Source organism: Bactrocera tryoni, chromosome 3, assembly GCF_016617805.1.
Source record: "Bactrocera tryoni isolate S06 chromosome 3, CSIRO_BtryS06_freeze2, whole genome shotgun sequence".
Taxonomy (NCBI): domain Eukaryota; kingdom Metazoa; phylum Arthropoda; class Insecta; order Diptera; family Tephritidae; genus Bactrocera; species Bactrocera tryoni.
In genome coordinates, this window is record NC_052501.1 from 60628540 (window position 1) to 60656015 (window position 27476).

The 27476-nt window shown below is 34.3% G+C and overlaps 4 protein-coding genes and 1 non-coding gene across 8 annotated transcripts in view; 1 reads left to right on the forward strand and 4 right to left on the reverse strand.

The window, feature by feature from the left end:
- LOC120773005 (dihydroceramide fatty acyl 2-hydroxylase FAH2) overlaps window positions 1–15210 on the forward strand; it is a 49422-nt gene extending 34212 nt beyond the window's left edge. For all 4 annotated transcript variants that reach the window (XM_040101923.1, XM_040101926.1, XM_040101924.1 and 1 more), the window contains exons 2-4: window positions 5799–6431; window positions 14058–14291; window positions 14354–15210. In XM_040101923.1, the coding sequence (XP_039957857.1) occupies window positions 5868–6431; window positions 14058–14291; window positions 14354–14851 (1296 nt within the window). In that variant the 5' untranslated portion in view covers window positions 5799–5867 and the 3' untranslated portion in view covers window positions 14852–15210. The remainder of the gene's footprint in view (window positions 1–5798; window positions 6432–14057; window positions 14292–14353) is intronic.
- On the reverse strand, window positions 11423–13746 carry LOC120773004. Its single transcript, XM_040101922.1, has 6 exons — window positions 13525–13746; window positions 13117–13292; window positions 12823–13037; window positions 12034–12761; window positions 11805–11963; window positions 11423–11729 (listed from the first exon to the last, which is right to left on the reverse strand). Exons 1-6 carry the CDS (start codon window positions 13622–13624, stop codon window positions 11560–11562), a joined length of 1548 nt encoding a protein of 515 aa, XP_039957856.1. The 5' UTR covers window positions 13625–13746; the 3' UTR covers window positions 11423–11559.
- A 220-nt stretch (window positions 15211–15430) lies between the features above and the next one.
- Window positions 15431–19573, reverse strand: LOC120773003 (chromatin-remodeling complex ATPase chain Iswi). Its single transcript, XM_040101921.1, has 7 exons — window positions 19420–19573; window positions 18985–19202; window positions 18673–18927; window positions 17524–18610; window positions 16418–17449; window positions 16198–16358; window positions 15431–16140 (listed from the first exon to the last, which is right to left on the reverse strand). Exons 1-7 carry the CDS (start codon window positions 19468–19470, stop codon window positions 15879–15881), a joined length of 3066 nt encoding a protein of 1021 aa, XP_039957855.1. The 5' UTR covers window positions 19471–19573; the 3' UTR covers window positions 15431–15878.
- Window positions 19574–21514: 1941 nt separating this feature from the next.
- LOC120771085 (NF-kappa-B inhibitor-interacting Ras-like protein) lies at window positions 21515–22405 on the reverse strand. The gene is made up of 2 exons (XM_040098910.1): window positions 22292–22405; window positions 21515–22229 (listed from the first exon to the last, which is right to left on the reverse strand). Exons 1-2 carry the CDS (start codon window positions 22403–22405, stop codon window positions 21678–21680), a joined length of 666 nt encoding a protein of 221 aa, XP_039954844.1. The 3' UTR covers window positions 21515–21677.
- A 1468-nt stretch (window positions 22406–23873) lies between these two features.
- Trnar-acg lies at window positions 23874–23946 on the reverse strand. The gene has a single exon. It is a non-coding gene; the product is annotated as a tRNA-Arg (tRNA).
- Between the last annotated feature and the right edge of the window lie 3530 nt (window positions 23947–27476).

A 27476-nucleotide genomic window follows, 5' to 3' on the forward strand; every position in this document is an offset into this window, starting at 1 on the left:
TTAACTTTTGAGTGAAAATGTCGGTCAATGCCTGGGATATATAAATGAATGAGTTGAATCAAACCAATACTTCCCTTAGCCCCCATATACCCAATATAAAAATTTTCAAACTTCGGGATGATATTGTACCGCATATATTGGCCAATATGTGAGCTATCCCAATGAATATAAAAAAAACGTGTTTTATTCATATCAGTGTACCTTAGTGCCTAAAATGGATAAATTTGAGCGAAAACTTGGCCTAGCCCCTACATAACTAATATATAATATGAATGTACTCTATATGATTGGTTTTACACCTTAAAGTATTTTCCTGGCTTTGATTCTTGCAAGTTGCAAGAGTATAAAATGTTCGGTTGCACCCGAACTTAGCCCTTTCTTACTTGCTTTGTATGTATTTTCTCAAGAAAATATGCACTTTTTGATTCGCAAAATTTTAAAATTTTTAGAATATTCTTTTATATAATAAAAACAGATGGAAACATTTATAATTTCATTACACTTGTATATATGTATATATTACGTATAATGTATATACATACTATATATTGTAATGTGCTAGAAATATATTTAATAACTTGTTATTTGTATATGAACTATGAAGAGCAAAGAAAATCATACTTGAAAAGCGCTGAACCAAAATAAATGAATAAATACTTTTTGTTTTTGAGGAAAACTATATATTGCATTGGTCGAATTCAATTAATTTTGAATATTTATGTGTATGCATGCACAAGTTTCGAAACTTTTAAGTCATAAAATCGTGAACATTTTGACCACATCGATTTACAAAAATATATTAATGGAATTCGAAAATATTGATGTTATTATCTTCATATTTAAAAATCATACAAAAATAAAATAATATTTTGCTATACCTAGGAATCAGACAAAGTATGTATGTGTACCATATATGTATATGTTTACAATAGGGTGGCCCCAAAATTCGTTTACGTTTCCTTTCGCTGCAATAATCAGTCAGCAAAAATAGCTATGTATTATATATGCGAGTATTATCGATGTATCGATCATTCAACTCTAGCAGAAGTTAGAAAAAGAAGTAAAGTAATGAACCACCTGATCTTAATGAACACTTTTCTTTGAGGGTATCTCAAAAGTAAAATTCTGAAGAGCCATTTTGGTACGTGTCAAGCTGTCATTGAAGAAATTTCTCATCAAGCCACAGTACTATCAAAATAAAGAAGATACATAAATGTGGAATCATGTTGTTGGTGGTAACTCTGGTTTCTACAGGTTTGAAGTTTTTGCATCACTATACCCTGTTAGTTCCTGGTTCTTTGTTTGAATATTTATAAGTTACACTTTCGGTTATGATATAAAATATATAAAAAGGGTGATCCATTTCGAGTTTCCCGACTTAAAAAAACGCAGAAACTTCAAATTTAATGGGGAATGTTTATTTTCATCCGAAAGAACATCTTTTGGCATTTGTTTTTTGAAGATTAACTATTTCAAATGTCCAATTTTCAAGGCCTCGTTCGAGCATTTCGACTGATAACTGGCGAATGACACGCAAGTTTTGCGTCAAGAACTGAATCGAAGTGGGGGCGTCTGCATAGACTTTAGACTTTACATATCCCCACAGGAAAAAGTCTAACGAATTTGGCTATAAACGTCCGATGTTCTTGCATCTTTTCAAAAGCCCATAGAGTGAAGTGATGTTGGTTGTCGAGCTGTATTTTGTGTGCTTTCAATTTAAGATCTCAACGTAAAATGCGCCAAGTCGTTCCATACTGATAGACTTACAGTCCGAGTTGCTGCGAACGGCGCCGAATCAACTCTCCACGGTCTTTGTACACACTCTCAGCTACGGCTGCTATATTTTCTACACTGTGTGCTGGACGTGGTCTATTCAGTCGAATATTATATAATAATAAATGCTGGGTCTCAAGATGGGCCTATTATGTTGAACAAAAGTTGAGCGAAACACATTCTTTATAGAACGTGAATTTTTGTAATAAAGTTGAACTATTTATAAACGTTGTTCAGGCGAAAATCTTTCCATGACGAAATGCCAACCAATACCGAAAAAAATAACCTGACAGAGACTATTGAAAAATATATCTCTACTTGGATCACCCGTTACATATATATGTATACAAATGATCAATGTGACGAATTGCATCGATTTAGCCATGTCCGTTTGTATATACGCAAACTAGTCCCTCAGTTTTTTTCATATCGATCCGAAATTTCACATATGGTCTTTTCTTTCCAAGAAGCTGCTCATTTGTCGGAACCAATATCGGACCACTATAGATTATAGGTGCCATGCAAATTTAATAATCAAAATGAAATTTTTGTATGGAAAACTTTTTCATTTGATAAGATATCTTCACAACTGGTATATCAATATAAGTATGTCCTAGGCCTTAAGAATGTTTCTCAGCATATATAGTACTCAAAGGTTAATGTACATTTTACAACAACTAATTAAAACTAAATTGAGTAGTTTTACCAACGTAGCAGTACAACTAGAAATATTTCATTAACTATTAACATCTTAAAGAATCATATTACAGAACATCGTTTACACTTAATAACGTAACTCAGAACTCACATATAAAACAAGTGACACTCAACCACTTACGATACAATAACACGTTACTCGTGTGTATAAACAAACAATCTCTCAACTGAATTTCTAATGCATTAAAACAAAAGCCACTTAAATAGCAAGTAAGGAAGTATTAAATTCGACCGCAGTCGAATATTGGGTACTCTCGAATTTTGTAAAGAATTTTTTAAAGATGTGAAGGATTAAAGACATGAGAAATTTTTCTAGAGGGCTGGTGATTATTGTAACCATTGAAATAAAAAAAAAATCCACTTTAAAATCAAGTCAGTTGACGGAAATAACTAGAGGAAGATTTTAATAGTTTCATCGGTTTGCCTTGAACATAATGATGAAGTAAATAGACTTTATATATTTTTGGTAGCAAATGACTGCATGGATAATATTCTAGCATAATTTTTTAAATACACATATACAGTTCGCTAAATGGTTCTTGCCCAACGAACGAATCTTTTGTTACAACAAAATATTGATTCTAGATCTAGGTTATGTCAAAGAATATATGTATAAACAGGTCTTTTTGAATCTAGCGCCCCTGGTGGCGCCATCTATATGTCGACTGGTTAGAATCTGCTATCTTTATCGATTGTCCAGTGAGAACATTAAATTTTGTTTTAAAATTGGTAAAACTTTTACCGAAACGTTTCAATTGATGAAACAAGTTTATGGTGATGATTGCCTATCCCGTAGCAGAGTGCACGAGTACATAAATGACGATCAACATGGGGGCCAATCAAAATCCGTGATTACCGGAAATTCCATTGACACTGTGCGTGAATTCATCAAAAATCGACCGAAATCATCATTAAAATTCATGGAAATGGAATTGAACATCTCTAAAACATCGATTCATCGCATTTTGACCAATATTTGGGCTTACGAAAGGTGTGTGCACGGTTTGTGCTGCACAAATTGACTGACGACCAAAAATGGCTCAGAACCCGTCTCATCGATCGACGCTTGTGACCGATTTACCACTCCCCATATTCACCTGATATTTACCCATGAAAGGAAAGCGTTATGCGGACGCAGAGGCCATTCAAAAGGCTTGCACCGGCATACTGGCGGCCATACCGGCAAACGAGCTAAAACACTCGTTTGACATGCTTTTGGACCGTGCAAAAAACTGTATTGAAGCAGAAGCAGCCTATTTTGATTATTTTATTCAGATTTTACCGAAAAATCCATTTGTTCTGTGTTTTTTTAAGTCCTGTTTACTTTGGAACATACCTTGTAGTCATTCTTTTAAACTTTTAAAATAAGCAGAAGTTACTCAAAATGGCATTCTATGGAATGGAAGACCGCTGTTATAATGAGATTTCGTCCATTTTTTAATATAAAGAAATTTTAGATATAACATTTGGGCTACGCCCTTGTCCAACTGTGAACTGACTCAGATGCGAACAATTTTAATATTTTCGGATGGTGGCCGGTAATTATATCGATTAATTTAAAATCTTACGAACAACCATTCGATGTACAAAACTATTATACCCTATGCAACATGTTGCAAGAGTATAAAAAATAATGGAAAACCAAACGTGTTAATGTCATGGCTATAATGGCTATAGGCATTTAATGAGTGACTGTGCTAATTGAAAGAAACTATAGTGGGATTGACTTTTGAAACCACAAAATAATCCAAACGCATACAAACTGATACAATTATGTACACTATAGTAAATATATACATACATATTATTCAAGTCGAATATGATACTTACTATTAACTTTCTAACAACAAATGTCTATGTGCTCTTTTGTATTCATACAAAATTGATAACTTGTTTATTCATGAGCAATTCTACTTGACCTAGAGTATCCTTAGAAATATTCTTATGGTAACCTTTATCTAATCACAAAATTGGACCGGAAACAAATTAAAAATAGTTCTAGTTATGAGTGATACAAAATTATAGCAGAAGCTCCCACATACTAATTGCTAATTTCGATTCTTTAAGATTAATAACGCATATAGTTTATGAGATATATAAACTCCAAAACTACAAAACTGATTTTAACGACATCTTCAGGATAATGTTATCGAAATCAGATATCATCGAAATTATCGAAACTATAGACATTTAAAATTGTTCTTCGTAATTACAATTGTAAATTATATAGGCACGAATAATCATTCCATTACTAACCTTAATACATACAAAGAACCCAAATATTCTTCGAACTACAGGACTTATCGAAGAATTTAAACCACAGCAAAGATATTGTTTATTAAAAATTAATTTCTCATCATCATATGTAACATGTGAATTTTATCATGGCTTGTGCCCGTCGACTATCTAGTTGGATTTGTTGATTAAAATATTACATATACGAAAAACATAAAATAATTCGAGAACGTACGTAGATCCACTCTAATCAACGTTAGTTTAATCAAACATTTTAACTTTAGAACGACGGTGTTAGTGTGCGTAATTAAAAATAAAAAAGAAAAAATAGAGATTTAGAATGAAAAACAAACTAAAAAAACAGAATTTCGTCTGCACCGAAGCATAATACCCTTCACAAATAAAATATTTTCCATACAAGAACTGGGTCTTATCAATCAATTTGTATGGCAGCTATATATTACCGTGGTACAATTTGAATAATTTCTTTGGAAAATTGGGACCTCAAACAATAATCCGTGCAAAATTTCCAGAACATACTTTTTCAAATTAAAAAAGTTTTCCATATAAGAACTTGATTTTGATGCTTCAGTGTGTATAGTTGATGCTGTACTAATCCGATATCGGTGATTATCCGAAATGAGTAACTCCTTGGTCAAAAAAGGACATTTGCAAAATTTTTGAGCGATATCTTAAAAACTGAGTGAGTAGTTCGCGATTATAGACACAAACAGACAGATGGACATAGCTAAACCAACTCAGATCGTCACGCTGAACATATGCATATATGTACATACATACATACATATGCATTTATATACTTTTTATAGACTCTCCGACATTTCCTTCTGTGTGCTACAAACTTCACGGAAAACTTAATATGCCCTGTTCAGGGCATAATTAACGTTGTTTCACTTACATCATATTTTTTATTCTAATAAATATACACACATATGTATGTACATATGTATGTATATTGTATTAGTATGTACTGCACACTAACCTACTTTAATCTTATCCTTATCTTCATTAAATTCTATACTATTTTGGCTTTTCCTTTTTTACCATTGCAGCATTTAACCTCTCATTTTTAACCAGCGTATGCTCCCGCAGTGGATGTCAAAAACCACACACATTACAAAATGCCTACTACAGTATCAGATCTCACACTGCCATCGGCTACGTCTGCCGCTATAACAACAACAGCAATACCAATGACAACGACTACGAAACCAATGCCAAATGGCAAAGTCATGCAGTCGCAAAACGAACAACAACAAAGTACAGAACTAAATGACAAAAGTGTGAGAAATGGCTTAAAAGAAATTGACGAACAACAATTTATTATTAAGTATCGACAAAAATATTACGATATAAGACGTTTTCTACACAACCATCCAGGAGGCATAAATACACTTCGAGGCCTAAATAATAGCGATATGACAACACGTTTCCTGCATGCTCCACCACATTCTGACGCTGCCATGTACCTGATGAAGGAGTACGAAATCAAACCTACACAATTGCAGAATGACACAAAAAGAAGGCATCGGCTGCATCAAAGTGTGGACGATGAACAGATTGCTGTTGATAATGAACAGGAGCAACAAGTATTTGCTAAGTTCAATGAAAATGGCATAGAATTGTTAGGCGATACTTTGCATGAAGAAGACAAAAACAATAATCAATTGGACGAGAGTATGGAGGTGAGTACAAGAAATGTTGAATAAAGCAGGAGAAGTTAGAAATGAAAAAAGAAATAGAGAACGATAATTTGTTTTAAAAACAAGGATAATTAAATGTACATAAATTTCAGGAAGTGTTTTGAGGAAGAACAAACATTAAATCGTTAATAATAGCAGTGCTGCCAAGTTTTGTTTAATTTGGTGATATGGTTTCCTAAATAACGCATTTCATATTACCCAATAATGATTTATTTTGCGTTAAAAAATATAATTCTTTTACAAATTTCAACATAAGCTTAAGGATAATATACAAATTTAGAAGGTTTTGTGTTAAAAAATTTAGAATTTTTTTACATTTCGACATAACATTAAATATTATTCACCGCAGTATAAGGGTAGTTATGTATATATGGATGCGAATTATCACTTCAGTTAAAGGGAAACTGATTATTATTTTCGCAGTATTGGTTTTTAAGTTATTCTGTATTTTATAACAAAATTGTATGATTAGTTCGATAAACATATACAGTGGGGAGCAAAACCGTCAACATGTTTACTGAATGCGACTAAAGGTGCTTATAACTTTTTTTCTACTAGCAGTATCGGCAACATTTATACACCAAAATAAAGATAATAATTCAATTTATTAAAAATAGAAAACAGAAAAGCTTTTATTTATTCTTGAACGAAAATATACGATAAATTCCATTTACAAGTCATTTTGACAGTTTTGCACTTATACACTTAGAACTAAGTTCTTCACAGGGCTTAGTACTTTGTCCATAGACCTTTATTTTTTATTACGCTTTTTATGCGTCTGGGCATACTTTCAACCAAGTTTTCAATAATTGAGTGGGGTATATTTCTCCACTTCGTCTGTACCCGACTCCACAGTTCGTCCATGTTGGAAGGCGGATTTCGATACTTAGCCAGCTGCTGCTTAACGTATGCCCACAAATTTTCTATCGGGTTAAGGTCGGGACTTTGTGCTGGCCATTTGAAAGTGTTAAAACATTGATTTTGGAGCCATTCTTGGACAATTTTCGCCGTATGTTTCGGGTCGCCATCTTGTTGAAAAATTATTTCCTCCGCTGGATAGGCACATTCGTCCACGAAGTCAGGCAACTGTGAATTTAGAATATGCAGATATATCTCCTTATTCATTATTCCACTTATTCTAAACAAAGGACCAATATGCCACCACGTGAAGCAACCCCAAATCATCAAACTTCCGCCACCGAATTTGACAGTTTGCTTTACCTGTCCACGCTGAAGCTTTTCTTGCGGACGATGCCAAAAATATGCCTTACCATCAGATTGATACCTGTTAATTTTCGTCTCATCTGACCATATAACCCTTTTCCAGTCCTCAATTGTCCAATCTTTCCGTTCTCGGCAAAAATGAAGTCTAGCTTTAACATTTCGTTCAGATAAAGCAGGTTTTTTTTGTTTAACCGCAGCAACCATACCAATTTTATTTAAAGAGCGTCGAACTGTCCATGAACTCGCTTGAAGTTCTAACTTAGAAGCAGCTTCTCGAGGAGTCCTACATTCATTTTTGCATAATAATCGCTCAACAGCACGGGCATCACCATCGGTAAGCTTTCGCGGGCGGCCTTCAGCGTTTACAACTTGGACAATATTTTGTCTTTTCTTCACATTTATTACCGTTTGTCGACTTATATTTAACTCTTCGGCAATTTTCCTAGCTGAATAGCTGTTTTTAATTAAAACAATAACTTTATCTTCGACGTCTCGCAGTAACTTTCGCATTTTTTTTTTGGTTCACAAAAAACCCCTGGAAAAATTTTTAGTAATCGCCACGACAGACAAAACGTTACTAATATAAATTGTTAACTCCGTCTCTACTCAGAACTTCCATTGAATTACCGAACCCAGCCATTCCGGTAAATATAGCGGGACTTTCATGGCATACTTATACACTGGTGCAAAACTGTCAAAATGACTTGTAAATCGAATTTATCGTACATTTTCGTTCAAGAATAAATAAAAGCTGTTCTGTTTTCTATTTTTAATAAATTGAATTATTATCTTTATTTTGGTGTATAAATGTTGCCGATACTGCTAGTAGAAAAAAAGATATAAGGACCTTTAGTCGCATTCAGTAAACATGTTGACGGTTTTGCTCCCCACTGTATGTACAAGTACATATGTATGTATGTATGCACTTTTTGTTGACGCATTTGAATAAATAACAATTCTCACTTTTTATCACAAACACTTTGGGTAAAACCTTCGGTATAGCAAGTGTGATATATTTTTCACGAAAGTTTCTATTTAAAATATATATCATTTGGCAATTTAAGATAGAGATTATTTAGTTAACTATGCTTACACTAGTTAACAGCAATTAAATAAGATAAGAAAATATTTGTTAGAAAGCGTAAAAGTTCACATGTACTATGAATGGACGAATTTAAAAATAACTGCAATTTGACAACTGCGACTTTAATTCGAAGGTTAAGTGTTACAAACTGTCATAAAATCATAAAAAAACGAGAAACAAAAACGCTAACTGAAGCTTTCCAAGTGCATTTCTTATAACATAAAAGGGTATAAAAAGTTCTTCATTACGTTTTTGATCAATCAGTTTGTAGGGCATCTATATATTATAGTGACCCTATTTGAATCATTTTTCGGAGATTGTATCGCTGCCTTGAACAATAATCTGTGAAAAATTTCATGAAGGTACTTTGTCGAATAAAAAGTTTTCCATACAAAGTCTTGAGTTTGAATGCCAGGGGTCTTAGACAATTATTCATGCCAAATTTCGCAGAGGTATCTTTCAAATAAATTTCCATACAACAGCTTTTCAAACTGTATGCTATAGTGGTTTGATATCAGCAGCTGCGTCAAGTGAGTAGCTTCTTGGATAGAGAAAGACGTCTGCAAAATTTCAGATCGATATTTCAAAAACTGAAGGACCAATTCACGCACTTATATTCAGATAGAAGGTTGTGGGTAAATCGAATCAGTTCTGCACGCTGACCTTTGTATGTAGTAAGTTTTCTTTTGGGTGTCAGAAACCTCTTAATATACCAGACTATAACTAAAACACATATATATGTACATATATGTGAAATGTATACAAATTTATATAATATTATTAAATAGTTATCTAAGAGTAATGAGTTATTGCAATGGTTGGTCAATAAAGAGAAGAGAGTTGTTGGGAATGTTTGAAGGGACTTATAAAAACAGCCGAAATGGTTAAGAATTGTTATGTGAGGGTCTGGATTAAAGACTAGAATAATCCAAAATCGTTTAACTTGTGTGTTAATCAATCGCGATTTACTCATTCAGGCCAAAATATTTTTTTTCTGATAACATTCTGTTTATGCTATTTATTGTATATTTGAAATCAGAAAGTGAAAATTTTTACTTTTTCCACTATTACCACCAATTTTCTGTGTGTGCAGTAATTTTACTTCCTGGTGCCGCGTGGTGCACACTTAACATTTTTTTCTTTCTTTATTGCTTTAGACGAACTAATTCAGCCAATTGGAAAAAAATAAAAGATGTCAAGGAAAAAACTTAGTGATAAAGAGATAAATGAAATTTTGAATGCTGATCTCTCCGATCTGTCAGATTTTTGTGACTCAGAAGACGTTGATGATGATGATGTTGAATTATTACATTCCTTCTAGTAGTTGTAGATTTGAATGTTATCATTATTTTTGTACGGTAGAAAATTGATTATTTCAATACAAAAAGGAAAAAAAAACTCTATTACAAAAAACCATCTATCTGTTCTCGTTGAACCAAATAGTCCTATATTTTGTCTGCCGCTGACGCATTTTGGGTATACAAACATCTCAGGCCAAACACAATTTTACGTTCTTCTGGGGCCACAGTTTCATTCCAGGTATTTAAACCCAATGTAAATCGTGTGCACTATGCCACATTCGCGTTTCAAGACGTTAAGGTTGCGTGTGGATATGTAAACACGCGGCCCAAACGTGTATGTACTCAGGGCGTGTGCACCAGTGCCGCAAATGGCGCTAAATGTGTTAAGAATCAAAAGCGACAGATTGGAACGAATCAGGATTTTTATTAACCAAGATCTGTAAACTCAGCAGTATTCCTATGTTTTCTGTCGCTACAACAACAACATACGATGAGTACCTCGTTTATATAATTTAAATCAAGCTGAACAAAATGTTTTAGCATAAATACTTTTGGGAGCGACGTGCTTGGCGGCTGTCGCTTGCACGACTGGACGATTTACTATTATCAAACTGAATAATTAGGTATTGATATAGATTTGAGGTTTGATTACAGTTTACTCGGTTTTAAGCCATGCCTTCATCATTATCTTACTCGCAGCATTCAAGTGTTTACAGTTAAAACAACAACAATCCACTCATATAAATATGGTAAAGTCATTACAAAAGGCTGCAAGTGCATTTTTATGAAGATTACCATTCAATTAAAACTAAAAATTTTTGTTTTTCATAATAAATCCATTTTATTTATTTACCGCCTTAAATGCAAATGCTATTGTTTTTCAATAACTATTTTCAGTTAAAAAAATTTAAATAGATTTCAAAGTTTGCAGATAGTTAATTACATAAGAAAAAATATAGATTTCGATTCTTTTAATTTTCGTGTCATACAATACAAATATTTAATTGCATATTTATATAAGAAATAATATATTTCATTAGTAGATATCAGTAGCTATGAATCATGTGGCATCCTGTTTGTTTTGTTTACACATAACTTCAAAATAATTATCAAACTAGTACACACACACAACGTCGCACATCGAAATTTACGTAGAATTATAATTCTACTAGTGGTTTCTGACTAAAGCTACTTAAAAGTCCCACAAATTAATGCATTTATGCACACAAAAATATTATACAAACACACACACCTCTATATCAAAATACTCGAAAGTCTTAATGAAAATTAACATTCACAGGAGAAAATAAGTTTCCCATGTTAATGACGAAGGTACTAAGAACACCAATTAAATATATAAGCCATTATGTTAGTAAAGGGCAATGACATTGATGACATCGCAATGTCTTAAAGTATATTTTATGCACATTTTTTACATTTCCATTTTTTCGCCTCACTGGCTGTAATCAGACATATACATTTACACACAAAAGTGTTCATTTCAAATGTTCTGTTCCTTATGCTTCAAATAAACCTTAGACTTCGAAAATACCCGTATATCTGTTTCGAGTAGTTTCAGTTCTCTCTCAATTTCGGCTTTGCGCACACGCATACGTAAAGTTTCAGTTGTCATAGGCATGCGATTTAGTTCATTTACAAGTGCTTTGAATCCTGAAAGTATTATTTTGTAACAATAAAAATTAAAAACAATATACATGGATATAATTCAGCAGTTTTATTACGTACTGGTTTCAGCTGATTGAAGTGCTGCCTGACGCTCTTTATCCGATAGTGGGTAATGTCCAGGCGGGCAATTGGGATCGCGTTCACTTTGACGTTGGCGTTGTTCCTCCTTTTCACGTTTCTCACGCTCCAAATAACGAGGCAGACTAATGTTATCTCGAGCTGCAAGCATAATTGATAAAGTTGCATTCAAATAACTGTAAAGTATTAACCGCCCAGGGGCTTAACTTACAACCAAGTTTATGTATGCTACCACTTGAACGCTTTTTGACCAAATCTGTATTACTTTGCTGTGAATTATGTGAAATATTCGTACGTCGACTACGACCAGATATGGAAACAGCCTCAACACCACCGCTGTTTCCTAAGGCACCATAATCTTCATCAACTGCAACATCGCAGTCAGCAACGCCGCCGTAACCGTTGTTTAAAGACATATTTTCGAAATTGGCACGTAAATCACCTTGTACATGAGGTTGCATTCGGTAACGCAATGGTTGTTGCTGTTGCTGTTGATCTGGCGGTTCATATGATGATTGCATTGTTGTTGTTGGTGGTAATCCATCACTGTCCACCATATTATATCCATTGGTGAAGTGTTGTTGAGAGCGTGGAGTTGGTGCGAAATTGTACTTTGATGATGATTCAGGCGCACATAATCGTCTAACATTTTCATTATGTATTGTATCTACATCATCACCTCCAATTACTTCGCCATGTTGCTGTTCATTATATTGCTCAACATAATTATTTGTATCTTCACGTTGTACGTACGGATCCTGTATTTGCGGCTGCGTAGCAAACCTACAGTCATCTGAATTCCCCAGACACCTTTGGTCCTCATCAGCTGACGGATAAAAAGAGTTTCGGCTTTGTGCATCGTTTGCAATATATTGTGAACGTGGCGTAAAGTTAGGTTGTAAACCATTAAAACGTGACTGAGATTCGTTGGTGGTACAACTGTTAAAATATAAAATGTTTAATACAAAAAACATACAATTTCCTTAGAATGGGCTCTAACCGCTTCAAAGCGTCATAAAGAAATTGTTCGTCTTGTATATCTTCAGTTTGCACTTGTTTATGTACAGATTTGATTGTCGTCGTGCTATTTGTCCGAGAAACACTGCGTCTACCAATATGATTTGAACAATCGCCGACACCACCGGCAGCAGAAGTCCCCACAACACGGCCACTGGGAACCCGTGACAATGAAGGGCAGCGGGTCACAGTTTGTTTCTACGGAATATAAGGTAGAATAATTAATAACTGCCAAATCTAGTTTCAGAAAAAATAAGCTTTCAAATATTCGACTCACATCCAAGCAATTGTTGTTGTTACGTTGTTGAGATTGTGAACGGCGTCCAGCGTATTTTTGGTCCCGTAACAGTTGTTCTTGTTGCTGTTGCATTTTACCCTTATTAGTCACCCTTTGTAATTCACGTAAGCTCAATTTATTCTCCCTCAGGAAATTTCGACGATTACGATCCATCTCTACATTCAGAGTAAAAACATTATTAAGTTCTCCTATTCTTGCAAATAATGTAAAAAAAAGAAGTCTTTTCAATATAAACAGTGTGCTCCTTGGTTGCTCCTGACAACCGAGAAGTAACAAACAATGCCAACAGAATATGTGCATGCCAATTAAAGCCTTTATGTACATATATATCACTCACTTTTTTCTAATTAAATGCTGTAGTTGCTTACATTCGCCTGTTATACTTACTGGGGACACTGAAAATACCCTTTAATGTTTCCATGGGTTTCACTGACGTTGCAGATATTGCACTTTTACTCCGTGACTCTACTACTCCTCCGTTGCTCATGCAAGAGCTGCTCTCGTTTCTTCGCTTGTTTCCCTCCGTTTTACTGCTTTTACTGCTATATAAACTCAGACAAAATAAATATTCTCACGAATTGTAAAAATAAAAATTTTCAAAATAAAATTTGAAATATTTTGAAGTTTACGCTCGACGATTTTGACTTTTTTGTATAAGCCAATTTGTTGACATTCAGAATGTCAAAAAGCGATGTTTGTTTTGATATGTTTGACAGTGGTGCCAAGTTTTTAAAAGAAAGTTAATTAAATATGGCATTATTTGTAGTAACTAACGATTGTTTTATGAATGTCCGACCGACTGTTATAACACATTGATTTAAATTTAATTTTGGTATGCTTATCATATCACTGTTACATATAATGTAATGTTTATTTTAATAATAATAATAATATTTTTTCTTTATTACCTTTCATTCCAGCATTTGGTAGATTGGTCCAAAGCAATGCTGCCACAAATTTCGCACATAACAAGACATTATGATGAATGGGTGCATAAACCAGTAGATAGACCTTTGCGTCTTTTCGGACCAACATATTTGGAAATGTTAACGAAAACTCCTTGGTGGGTTATACCTTTATTTTGGATACCCGTCATTAGCAAATGCTTATGGGATGAGTTTTCACCCTTTTGGAATACAGCTAGCTTAAATGAGGTAAGAACTTTATGTTTAAACTAAATTATGAAATCACTACATGCACATATTTTTATCCACAGTTATCATTTATGACCGCCTATTTTGCTGCCGGCATACTCTTGTGGACTTTTCTTGAATATGTGCTCCATCGATTTGTGTTCCATATGAAGGTGAATGCTGACACTCATCCACTCTTGTGCTCATTTCATTTTATGATACATGGACTGCATCATAAAGTGCCTTTCGATTCGATGCGCCTTGTTTTTCCACCACTGCCGGGCGTTGTTATTGCCAGCATACTTTACGCGCCTCTCAGTGTATTGTTGCCACAACCACGTATTGTGTTAGCCGGCGCACTCAGCGGTTATCTATGTTATGATTTGATGCATTACTACCTCCACTATGGAAATCCTTCACTAGAACATACACGCTTCATGTACAATATGAAACGGTATCACTATCAACACCATTTCGCACACCAAGATATGGGCTATGGCATTAGCAGTCCACTATGGGATGTCGTATTTAATACACGAATACATTTACGTAAACTACGTTACACATTGCGTTGGCGGTAATTGAAGTTAAATGCCCGTATAACAAAATATATTTAAGACTAATATTATTAAATAATGTAGTTTACTTAAATGCCGTCTTGCATTGGCTTGTGGAAAGTGTTTTCTACTACTTTTAATTCACACTTTTTATAAGTAAAAACATTACCAAAGAGGAAAATATATGATAAATCATTCCTAAACCTGAGTGTACATATTGTTTTAGATACACGCATTCAGAAAGGTTGAATCCATTTTGTTATGTATTTGTGGTAGCTTTATTCATTATTTAAGTATTAAGTACAGTTCCATATGGACATTAAGTAGTTTTGCGATGATTATATAGACCAAATAAAATGTAAAATTAGAAATACATTTGGAAATTTGTATTCGTAATTTTAATAAAGTAACTACGGTCGCATGAACCCACACAACACTCTCTAATAGCTTACAGGAGTGACCAATAAAAAAGTGATTGGCAACATCGATATAAAAATGAAGTGACATTTAACTGTACACCTCACAGTTACTGCATGTTACTTACATTTTTAAGTTGCATTGCTGTTCAACTCATATTTTAAACCCATGAAATATAAAGAGACATTTACTAGACAACTTGAAAAGTTTATATTTATAGTCATACTTACTAGTAATTATTGAAATCGAACAAGACATCGAGTGAAGCAACTAAAGCAATTTTATCTCTATGGTGCAATAGCATTAAAATTAGCATAAAAATGTAAGTTTACTTAAATTAGTGGGTTTCAGTAGTATATTTGAGTATATATACGCTTATTAGTTTCCGGCTGCTGATAAGTTTGTTATTGTAGCTTCTGATCATGATCAATGAGTAAATGAATATAAAAATATGGTAAGAGTGATATATTGATAATTTTGCGGACGACGATCTCCCCTTCAATCAAGTAGTTTATAATTTATCAAATATATGGTAGCTACATCAACGAATATGCTACGATTCTAACAGCGGCTGGTTGTATTTTGTATAATTATGATGTAGCTTGTAATGTATGCTATGTAGGATACTTTAAATCTATTTTTTCTTCTTCTTGGCGTTCTTTTCAACGGGCATTGCTTCGGATTTGCGCTTCTGATTTGTCTTTGCCGGCGGTGCACTTGTTGTACTCGCGCCTGTCGAGTTCTTAGCAGCCTTCTTCTTTTTCTCTTGACGTTCTTTTTCTTCAAGTTCGATATTCTCGCGCTCAATGAGTGTTATAAGCGTGTTGCAACGACGCTGTAGTTCAAGTGCTGTACGAGATTTTATAAACCAATCGAAGCGAAACTCTGGTGATGAGCTGCAAATACAAAAGGGGTTAAATCCATATATTGGCAATTTCAGGTTCATTACTTACCGTATAGCGTCACGTAACTCCTCATAGACATTTTCCTTGTCAAAGCCAAGTTTGTGTAGCATGCAAACCAAGAAACGATCTTCGCGTTCCACATAATTTTTACCCTTGTTGTTGCCATATTGCAGGCGTAGTTGATGGAATGGTGCACGATAACGTGACATCTGAAAAAATATTTCAATGTATAATTCTTTAAATAATTTTAGCTTTCTCTTCAGCTCACCTTTTGATCTAATGCTTTTTTGATTGATAGTCTTCGTTGTATTTTTGCTTCGCCTCGCTCAATTTGACCCATAATTCTTTCGATATCCTGCAACTCATGACAACGCTCCCAAAAAACTGCATTATATTCAATAACTTCCTCAGGTGTTTTGCCTTCCACATCTTTTGCAATATTTTCTATATCATCACGGCCGTATTTCTCATTCGCTTTAATGAACTGATTAAAATCACGTTTGGTCCACGTTGTGAATCCTTGTGTTAGAAGTGATTCCTTCTCGGCAATCTCTTCCTCACTCAGCGGCTCGGCTTCATCAATTTTACGTTGTTCTTCTCGTTGCATTTTAGTTGCCTCCGAACCCAACTCGGGGTTTTTTGGCACTTTATAGCCGACTGTTTTTCGGAAATAGTAAATCTCCTGATCGAGCAGCTCGAAAAGACGTGGCGGAAAGAATTGAAAATCTTGCACTATTGGTTGTTTTGGTGGGCGTGGCGCTTTCGGTGCTTTTGGTTCAGAAACACGAAGAGCCTCTCGGAAATATGCATCTACAGCATAATTCGCTTTACGTTCACGCTTTGGTGGTTCGATCCAATTTCCCAATGCATTTAATTTCTGCTTTTCTCGATAATCTTCACCCTCAAACTGATATACAGAAGTCGAACCGCCCTCACCACCGCCAGTGTCAACGGTGAATGTGCGTAAAGAGCCTTCGCCTAATTGATCCAGTTTGGCCTTTTCTTCGGCAGTCTTGGCTTCACCACGCTCCAAAATAGTGTCAATGTCTTCATCAGTTAATTCAGAGTCTTTAGAGGCGAAGACATGGTTTGCGCCGAAACGAATGATATTTAGCATTTCGTCTTTGTTCAACTGTGCCGTCCTATTGTCCACCAGACGACCTTGTTGTATAACCAATTTGTCGAGACGCAACTTAACTTCAGCGCGCTCCACAATCTTTTCCTCCACCGTATTTTCGGTAATGAAGCGGAAAACACGCACCTGTTTCTTTTGACCGATACGATGCGCACGGTCCATAGCCTATATAAAAGTAAATAAAAAAAACTATACATTACATTTACAATGTTACAAATTAACAGTTTAGCAGCACTTGCCTGCAAGTCCATTTGAGGATTCCAGTCCGAATCATAAATGATAACCACATCAGCGGTGGCTAAATTGATACCCAAACCACCAGCGCGTGTGGAAAGCATAAAAATAAATTTAGAACTATTGTCCATATTATATTCTTGTATTTGCCTGTTACGATCCTCGTGTGGAGTTTGGCCGTCCAAACGACAATACTGATAGTTATGCCATAAACAGTAATCCTCGAGTATATCCAACATGCGTGTCATTTGGGAGAATATAAGTACACGTGAACCTTGTGCTTGCAACTTGGGCAATAATTTATCAAGTATGACCATTTTGCCAGAGTTATAAACTAAATGCGTATCAGTGGTATACGGTGGCCCTGGTTCGGCACCGTCAAAGAGATAAGGGTGATTGGTGCATTTTCGTAATTGCATCAAGATATTTTGTAGACGCATTTTCTCCAATTTACCCGCACCATTCACAACATCAATATCTTTCATCAATACTTTTGTATACCATTCACGCTGCATCTTTGAAAGACCGACAAATATTTTTATTTCTTTCTTGGGCTTAAGACGGCGTTCCACCTCGGCTTTGAGACGACGCAACAAAAATGGTTTCAATACTGCGTGTAAGCGTGTTATGAGCGCATCGTCGCCTAGGCAAGTGTTTGTATTGAACCATTCATCAAAATCTTCGGACGAATTGAAGACATCCGGCAGCAAGAAATTCAACAAAGCCCACAACTCGTGCAAGTTATTCTGTAATGGTGTGCCAGTGATAAGCAGACGGTTGGCTGTTTTAAACTCACGCAGAATTTCTGAGAGCTTGGATTTTTCGTTTTTGATACGATGTGCTTCATCAATAACCATATAACGCCAATTAAATTTCTTGAAAACAGATTTTTCGCGTATACACATTTCGTAAGAGGTGACGCAAACATCCCATTCGCCTGGTAAGAGTACATCGCGTATGAATGTGTTACGTGCATCTTGGTCACCAATGAGACAGACAGCGCGTAATGAAGGACACCACTTTTTGAATTCGTTAACCCAATTTTGCAAAGTTGATTTGGGTACAACTACAATATGTGGACCAGCTTGATTTCTACAAGATTTTAGGTGGTTAAGTTATGGTTAAATTTTCGTAATTATTACAGGTGAACTTACTTAAAATGTTTGAGATAGCCAAGCAAAGAAATCGTTTGTAAAGTTTTACCCAAACCCATTTCATCGGCCAATATACCGTTTATACCGTTTTCATACAGCGATATCATCCAGTTTAAGCCACGTACTTGATAATCGCGCAATTCGCCATTTTTAATGTAACTGGGCGAACTTTCGAAACGGAAAAGTTCTTTCGATTGTGTATCTTCCGCCAAGAGTTCCTCATCTTCTTCCTGCTCAGTCTTTCGGTGGCGATGGCTACAAACGGTTTTTTTTTATTAATAACTATACATTTTTTTGCTTATATTTACTTACTCCGCATTCCCTTCTTTTTCCTTCTCCTTTTCTTTGTTTTTTTTTGGTCGCCCTTTAGGCTTAGTTGGGCTTTTATTACTATTTGTCATAAAATGCGTGAAGATTTCCGTTTGTTTAAGCAAAAAATCAAATCGTTTGCCTCGATCATTTTCGATCTTGTTGTCGAAATCTACTTCCTTTTCAGCAGACGAAGTTGTTGCCTCCGAAGTGGTTTCATTCTATAAGATATTACATGTTAGCAAAAAAATATTATTTTGCCGCGTTTTTTTTGTAGCATGTGGCCCGGCATTTCCAGCTGTTTGTATCGTTAAACAAATGCCATAGTAGCGGCGTTGCTTGTTCCGACACATCATATATACATATATATATATACATTAGTATGCACAAGCGAGACTCATTCATGCACACATTTTTAAGCGATGGTTTTCTACTCACCGAATTGTCGTTAGCTTCCATTGCTTCAGCTTTTACTTCTTCTTTGGACATAGTCCTTTGCGTAAACACAATATTTTAAATACTTTTATTAATATTTTTTGAGTTTTACCAGCTGTAAATTATTTTCCACGAGATTAAAATTTTGCAAGTTGCAGACAAATTTCCACAATGAAATATGACAGATGGAACGAAGTTGAATAGAACAAGCGGCAGAATAGATGCTTTACATGGTTGCATTTAATATATCACCGCCGCTGCAATTGTATAGAAACGGCTCAATTACTTTACTAAATATTGATGTACTAATAGCGGGATTCTGTAACCAGTCTCTATTTGAGACATTTTGAGGTAAAATCTCAATTTGTGACTAGTTGCTATTCACTAATAGTGCCCATACACGAGCACACAAGTGCGTTCGATCGGTATGAATTCGTTTGCCCATACACGACACACAAATCCATTTTGCGTCCGTTCTTCACAGAGTTAAGATGTGCGACAGGCAAGCGGAACATTTCTTGGAATTTATTTCTAATGTTGCATTTTTATCTATTTCATGGAATTTCGTTAATAAGTTATTCCAACTTTTTTTTTCTTACACTATGTATGTATACATATGTATGAGCGCTTAGGCAAAAAGCGAAAACTTTAAAGCGTGATTTCTCGGTTTTTCATTTTTACGATTATTCTTAATTGGCGGGCAGGATAGAAAAAAAACTAAACGTTGTATAGAATTGGGGCAAAGTTTATTATCATTGACATAAAATTATCTTATATTTAAACTAAAAAAAATATTAAGAAAAGTCAAGTTTTAACATATTTTTTTAAACAGCATAAAGTAAAATTCTTTTGATCAAAAGCCACTACTTATTAAATTTTTAATAAAATTTTAAATTTTACACTTTTTTTTTGGAATTTTCTTAGTTTAAATTAATAAAAAATGTTAATCTCTTTGAATTGTTTGTTTCCGATAGAAATTGCGACCTGCATCCTGCCCGCCGTCCGAAAAATGTACATGCGAGATGCATCGGGTAATTGCTTGCCAAAGGCAGAATATCAAAGATTTCGTATCCAAAAAATTTGTGAAAGATGTTCAAATATATAACTATAAAGCCTAGAAATTTCGATTGGATCAATTATTTCTTTCCCTCCCAAAAAAATCCTCAAATCCTTGAAGCCTCGAAAGCAGGCTCTCCCCTTAACTCTTGCCATTGTCCGCGATCTTCACTGTTCGGCGACACGAGAGAAATGAGATTTTGTGCGCCGACAACGCCATACACGATAAACATGTTCGCGCACCGATCGTAAAAAATCAAACATTTTCGCGAACATGGATCGGTACGCGAACAAGCCCATACACGATAAACCGCAAGCGCACACATACCGATCGAACGCACTTGTGTGCTCGTGTATGGGCGCTTTAAACAGTCTCTAGCGTTAGTCTCAAAATATTGACTCAAACTTGAGACCTGGTAATTAGCAGGTCACAAAACCAAAAAGAACTCTTGTCTGCCATTTTGAATATACTGAATAGAGATCATGACAGATATTAATCGATTGTAGTTATTTTCTATTTTGTAAGCAACTCAAACACGAAAAGGTTAAAAATAAATGAATTTTACATAAATTTCGTAAATATTATGAAACAAAGTCAACATATATTTTTACTTTTATTGATAATTATGTTTTTTGACTATGTTATAGAAAATTTAATATTTCTTATCGACATATTTATTTTCATTCAAGTTTAAAAACATCTCTGAATAATGAAATGTAATAGATTTTGTGACTGTCACTTACAGAATGGCAAAATCGTCTCAAGTCTCAAAAATTGTCTCTAACTCAAAATCTCAAATTTAGAGACTTGAGACAGTATCGCAGTACAGAATCGCACGGTAAATTTAACTTAATTAATTTTGATTCCATTTAGAAAAAAACACAAACCTTATCAGAGTAGATGTTAAAACAAAAACATTTTCTTTACTTGTTTTCATTTTTCATATTGCACTGCTAATTAATTTAACAGCCATAATTTCCTATGAAGAAATTTTACACTTATTTTGTTTAAGTACTAATTATAGTAAGTAGAAAAGTCAAGTTTACTGTAATATGCAATGTTAATTTTTAAAGAGTTTTAATACCATTTCGATACTACTATTATTTCACATAATAACTTACTGCCCATCACCACCACTGCCGATACGCTGACAGCCTGTAATACACCATAGCATATTATCACCGCCGCCATCCGATTCCCCGTCCTAGCTATCATTTTTCTGTGTTTTCTGCATTACCTGACGCAATTGGGGGAAACTGCTCTTTGTCGGTGGCGGATGCAAACGGGCGCACAATGATATAAATGGTTCATACAAAGACGGACGTTCCATGGCATTTACAGTGTAATGTTTAATACGTTCACGTGCGCACCAACTATTTGCACGATTCAATACAGACTCCACTGGATCGGGTTGCTGCTGCTGTGATTGGGGCTGCGTTACTTGAATGGGTGGCGATGCTGGTGAATCACGTCTGTTGCGTGCACGCATATTAGCCAAAACGATTATTGCTACATTATCTTTTTTCTCCTTATTACGATCGATATCGGTTTTTATATCTGCTAACATATCTAAACTACTGGGATCAGTTGGATCATACACCAATACATAACCATCTGGAAAATAAAGATAGTGGCGTGGCAGTTGTCCCTTTCCCTGTAGTCCTGCGCTGTCGTAAATTCGAAGAGTCTCACGTGCTCCACCGCGTCCTGTATCCACACTGGCAACATATATATCTTCTATAGTGGGATGTAATTCCTAAATTGTATTGGAAATTAAAGGTTTGTATAAAAATATGTGAGTTGGATAATTACACCTACCGTATCCATATTAACATTCCCATAAATTAGTTGCTCCAACAATGCCGTTTTGCCAACACCTTTCATACCACATATAAGCACTTTGCCAACTTTACCTATTTTAGCAGTCAACATTTTGATCTAAAGATGTTTGTTGAAATATTTGCTAATTAATTTGTTTATCAATGCGATTTGTTGATAACAATTTTTACGAAATTTCACAAATCAGCTGGTTTCAGTGTTGTAGTTGCAACATTTATTAAAGGTATTATTTTATAATCTTACAAGCTGTTCACACTATTACAAGATAGAAATGATTAACCGTGCGATTCTGTAACTTGAGACAGTCTCAAGTCTCTAAATTTGAGATTTTAAGTTAGAGACAATTTTTGAGACTTGAGATGATATTGCTATTCTGTAAGTGACAGTCACAAAATCTATTACATTTCATTATTCAGAGATGTTTTTACACTTGAATGAAAATAAATATGTCGATAACAAATATTAAATTTTCTATAACATAGTCAAAAAACATAATTATCAATGAAAATAAAAATATATGTTGACTTTGTTTCATAATATTTACGAAATTTATGTAAAATTGATTTATTTTTAACCTTTTCGTGTTTGAGTTGCTTACAAAATATAAAGAAACCACAATCGATTAATATCTATGATGATCTCTATTCAGTATATTCAAAATGGCAGACAAGAGTTCTTTTTAGTTTTGTGACCTCCTAACTACCAGGTCTCAATATTTTGAGACTAACGCTAGAGACTGTTTAGTGAATAGTAACTAGTCTCAAATTGAGACTTTGCCTCAAAATGTCTCAAATAGAGACTAGAGACTGGTTACAGAATCCCGCTATAAGAATCATATTATACTCAGAAGGAAATAAATCAATTAATAAAGTTATTAAAGATTACGGTTAGAATCATAAAGATTTTTTACTTAATTATTGAAGTGAGCAATACTGACATATTCAAGACCGCTATTTTTTTAGACGTAAGAACACTCTGGATGAAATCATATTTCGTTTTAATCAGAAATTTACTTATGTTGTTGGTGTTCTAGAGGCAGAAAACATGACGTCATTCAGTGCTATATATTTAACGCTCTTATTTACTAATATTTTTAATAACATCTATATTTGGGATACATAACCTCTTATATAAAGTTTGGCTTGCATTTGTGTTTGTAATACCGAATGGCTCGGATAAATATAAGTATCATAAATTTCCAATACATAGTTCTACTCTACCTTGTTAACGGTTTTTTGTTTCAATTGTCCAAATCTTGCTTTGGATAAAATTTTCAGGATTTCTTAATCTTCTCATTGATGCTCTAAATATTTATGCATTTCTAGGAATTAAGTAAAATTATGTGCAAGTTTCACTTATACCTCCTGTCCTATTACCTTTGCATGGAATATGATAAATACAAATTAGTCTCAACAGTGATTAACTTGTCTCTTAAATATAGCGCTAAAAATATATTTTATTTAGTTTTACAATAAGTAAAAGTTAATGAGATTCTAAATATGTAACGGATTTCAAATAAATGTAAAATTATATTATAAAATTTATAAAAAAAATAAATCTGCGATCCTGCCAGGAGTCGAACCTGGAATCTTCTGATCCGTAGTCAGACGCGTTATCCATTGCGCCACAGGACCGATTAATGGAATTTTGGCAAAAGCTCTAAATCACCTTCAGTATAAAAGCTTGACACTACTCAAAAATAGCGCTATTATCAACGGGGTCAGTGTACAGAGTGTGTATAAATACCTATAAAATTATATATGTGTAAATGTATATAGAAACTTGAAAGTTTTGACGGTAAACATTTCTAAATATAATGTAATATTGTATATGTATATATGAACATCTATACGTTAGTGTGTCTTTTGCGCGCATTCGAATAACCAAACAAATAAACAAATGCATAAAACAGTCATAAACATGTTTACTCAGCAATTAAACGCAGTTTGTCTGCATTTCTGCAAAATGTGCGGACATTGGGAGTAGGACAACAATAGAAACAAGTAAGGAAGGGCTAAGTTCGGGTGTCACCGAACATTTTATATTCTCGCATGATAAAGTGATAATCGAGATTTCATATCCGTCATTTACATATTTTTCAAATACCGTGTTTGTGTAAAGTTTTATTCCGCTATCATCATTGGTTCCTAATGTATGTATTATACAGAGAAGGCATCAGATGGAATTCAAAATAGCGTTGTATTGGAAGAAGGCGTGGTTGTGAACCGATTTCACTCATATTTCGTACATGGCATCAGGGTGTTAAGAAAATATTATATACCGAATTTCATTGAAATCGGTAGAGTATGTAGTTCCTGAGATATGGTTTTTGGTCCATAAGTAAGCGACGCCACGCCCATTTTCAATTTAAAAAAAGCCTGGGTGCAGCTTCCTTCTGCAATTTCTTCCGTAAAATTTAGTGTTTCTGACGTTTTTTGTTAGTCCGTTAACGCACTTTTAGTGATTTTCAACATAACCTTTGTATGGGAGGTGGGCGTGGTTATTATCCGATTTCTTCCATTTTTGAACTGTATATGGAAATGACTGAAGAAAACGACTCTGTAGAGTTTGGTTGACATAGCTATAGTAGTTTCCGAGATACGTACAAAAACTTAGTAGGGGGCGGAGGCACGCCCACTTTTCCAAAAAAAATAACGTCCAAATATGCCCCTCCCTAATGCGATCCCTTGTGCCAAATTTCACTTTAATATCTTTATTTATGGCTTAGTTATGACACTTTATAGGTTTTCAGTTTCCGCCATTTTGTGGGCGTGGCAGTTGGCCGATTTTGCCCATCTTCAAACTTAACCTTCTTATGGAGCTAAGGAATACGTGTACCAAGTTTCATCATGATATCTCAATTTTTACTCAAGTTACAGCTTGCACAGACGGACGGACGGACAGGCGGACAGACAGACATCCGGATTTCAACTATATTCGTCACCCTGATCACTTTGGTATATGTAACCCTATATCTGACTCTTTTAGTTTTAGGACTTACAAACAACCGTTATGTGAACAAAACTATAATACTCTCCTTAGCAACATTGTTGCGAGAGTATAAACAGAAGAAATATTTGGTATCTTTACAAAAACGGTATAAACCAAGAAAAAATGTCTAATATAGTGAAATGTTCCAAAAAAAATCTGTTATCTTCAAACATAATTTGTGAGGCATCGCTTCGCAAAACGACCGCGAGGATAAAATAATTGTTAGAAATTGTAAAGGATCAGCTTTTCAAATCCTCACGCGCAATAATGGTCAAAGTCAATACAGAATTGGGCTTAAACGTGTTAAGTAGACTATTGCGAAGACGTTTAAGTGAAAATAATTTGTTTGAGAGTGTGGACATAAAAAAAAAACAATTACTGTCGAAAAAGAACACAGATCAAAAGATTTAAATTTTTGAAAAATCATACTTTTTACTGATGAGACCGAAATAAACCACTTTGGTCTGTTGGAAAAACAATTCTGCATCAAGAGAAAAACCAAGAAGTCAATCCAAGATATACCAAAAAGACCGTAAAGCACGGTTTAGGAAATTTAAAAGTTTGGGTGTCGTTTTCAAGGTGTGGAGTTGAACCACTACTATAGATAGAAGAGAATATGGATAAATTTGCATATCTTAATTTACTAAGGAATACAATATCTATGATGTTGTGCCAGCAAATTGCATATTGGAAAGGTAATAAAAAACTGGCGTACGCAAGAAAAGATTCTAATTATTGATTGGCCAGCGCAAGGTCCAAATCTAAAACCCTATCGAAAACTTGTGGAATGAAGTCAATGAAAAAATTGGGCAAAGAAAAATTTACAAAATGCAACGAGCTTTGGGCAGGAGTAGACGAAGCAATGAACTCTATCCTTTGGACATATACCAAAGGTTAATAGAGAGCTTGCCACGCAGCTGTGAAGCAGTGATTAAGAATAACGGTTATTTCATAAAGTTTTAACCATGGTGAATATAATATCAACGAATATCACACCACTTGCTAATAATATGTATTTACTTACATGTATGTTACTTATACATATGTATGTATGTATGTATGTTTGTTTTTAAGTTGAATGAAAAAAGCTCAAATTTTTTGTTTACATGTACATACATACATATTTGTCTGACATTAATTAAATTAATGCAAAATTTCGTAATTATTTTATGTAAGTTAAATAATTTTAAATCATACATAATCATAGTTATGCTCATGACAATAATAGTGCAGCAGCTTCTTATATTTAGAGATCTTTCCTAACATATTCTCACTTTCCAATAAGAGTGATTATTTTGGAAGAATAGACATTTCAAATTATAAAACGCATTTTTATATTTTCTGCAAAACAAGCTTTTCATTAAAAATAAAAGTGCTTGTCGTTAGAGTTCTATAAATGAAATAAGTAAGAAAGGACTAAGTTCGGGTGCAACCGAACATTTTATATTCTTGCAACTTACAAGAATCAAAGCCAGCGAAATACTTTATGATGTAAAACGTCAATTTTAGGATCGAAATTCAAGCAATTATATACATACATATGTATATATGTACATATACTATATATAACTCTTATACTGACAGACACATACGGTTTGTTAGAAAAATGAAAACCATTATATGAAGTATATGGAAGTTGGGGTAGTATCGAGCAGATTTAATCTATTTTTCCCAATACCACTATATAATAATAATACTATTAACAATCATATAGAATGAAGTCTGCCCCATGGTCGAAAATCCTGATATTAGTTATATGGGGGGGTAAGTCAAGTTTTCGCTCAAATTTATCTATTTTAGGCACAAAGATACACTGTTATGAGTAAAACACTCTCTGTCATTTTCATTGATACCGATAGATGCGGTATAAAGTCTCACGGAAGTTCGATTATCTTTATATTAGCTACTTATGTACATATATAGGGGCTATCATTGATCCGATTCAACCAATAGTTATTGTTGGATTTCAACAATTTTTGGTCATAAGGGGGCATATACTAAAGGCATTATTCGTACAAAGTTTAAGCCCGTTATATTTATTTCTTCTTGATTTGTGTACTGGAAAGTAAAATAATTAAGTGGAATTTAAAATTGTGCAATATGGGAAGTAGGCATAATTGTATTTATTGTCCGATTTCGCTCATTTTCACAACGTGGAATGCGAAAAGAATGC

Coding starts and splice junctions, on each gene's coding strand:
- LOC120773004 (XM_040101922.1), bottom strand. CDS start 13,624: ATGAGCAACGGAGGAGTAGTAGAGTCACGGAGTAAAAGTGCAATATCT. Junction 12,762..12,822: donor CTTTATGACGCTTTGAAGCG/GTTAGAGCCCAT, acceptor ATATTTTAACAG/TTGTACCACCAACGAATCTC. Junction 11,964..12,033: donor TAGCATACATAAACTTGGTT/GTAAGTTAAGCC, acceptor TTATGCTTGCAG/CTCGAGATAACATTAGTCTG.
- LOC120773003 (XM_040101921.1), bottom strand. CDS start 19,470: ATGTCCAAAGAAGAAGTAAAAGCTGAAGCAATGGAAGCTAACGACAAT. Junction 19,203..19,419: donor TGGAAGCTAACGACAATTCG/GTGAGTAGAAAA, acceptor AATATCTTATAG/AATGAAACCACTTCGGAGGC. Junction 18,611..18,672: donor GGCTATCTCAAACATTTTAA/GTAAGTTCACCT, acceptor AAAATCTTGTAG/AAATCAAGCTGGTCCACATA.
- LOC120771085 (XM_040098910.1), bottom strand. CDS start 22,405: ATGTTGACTGCTAAAATAGGTAAAGTTGGCAAAGTGCTTATATGTGGT. Junction 22,230..22,291: donor GGAATGTTAATATGGATACG/GTAGGTGTAATT, acceptor AATACAATTTAG/GAATTACATCCCACTATAGA.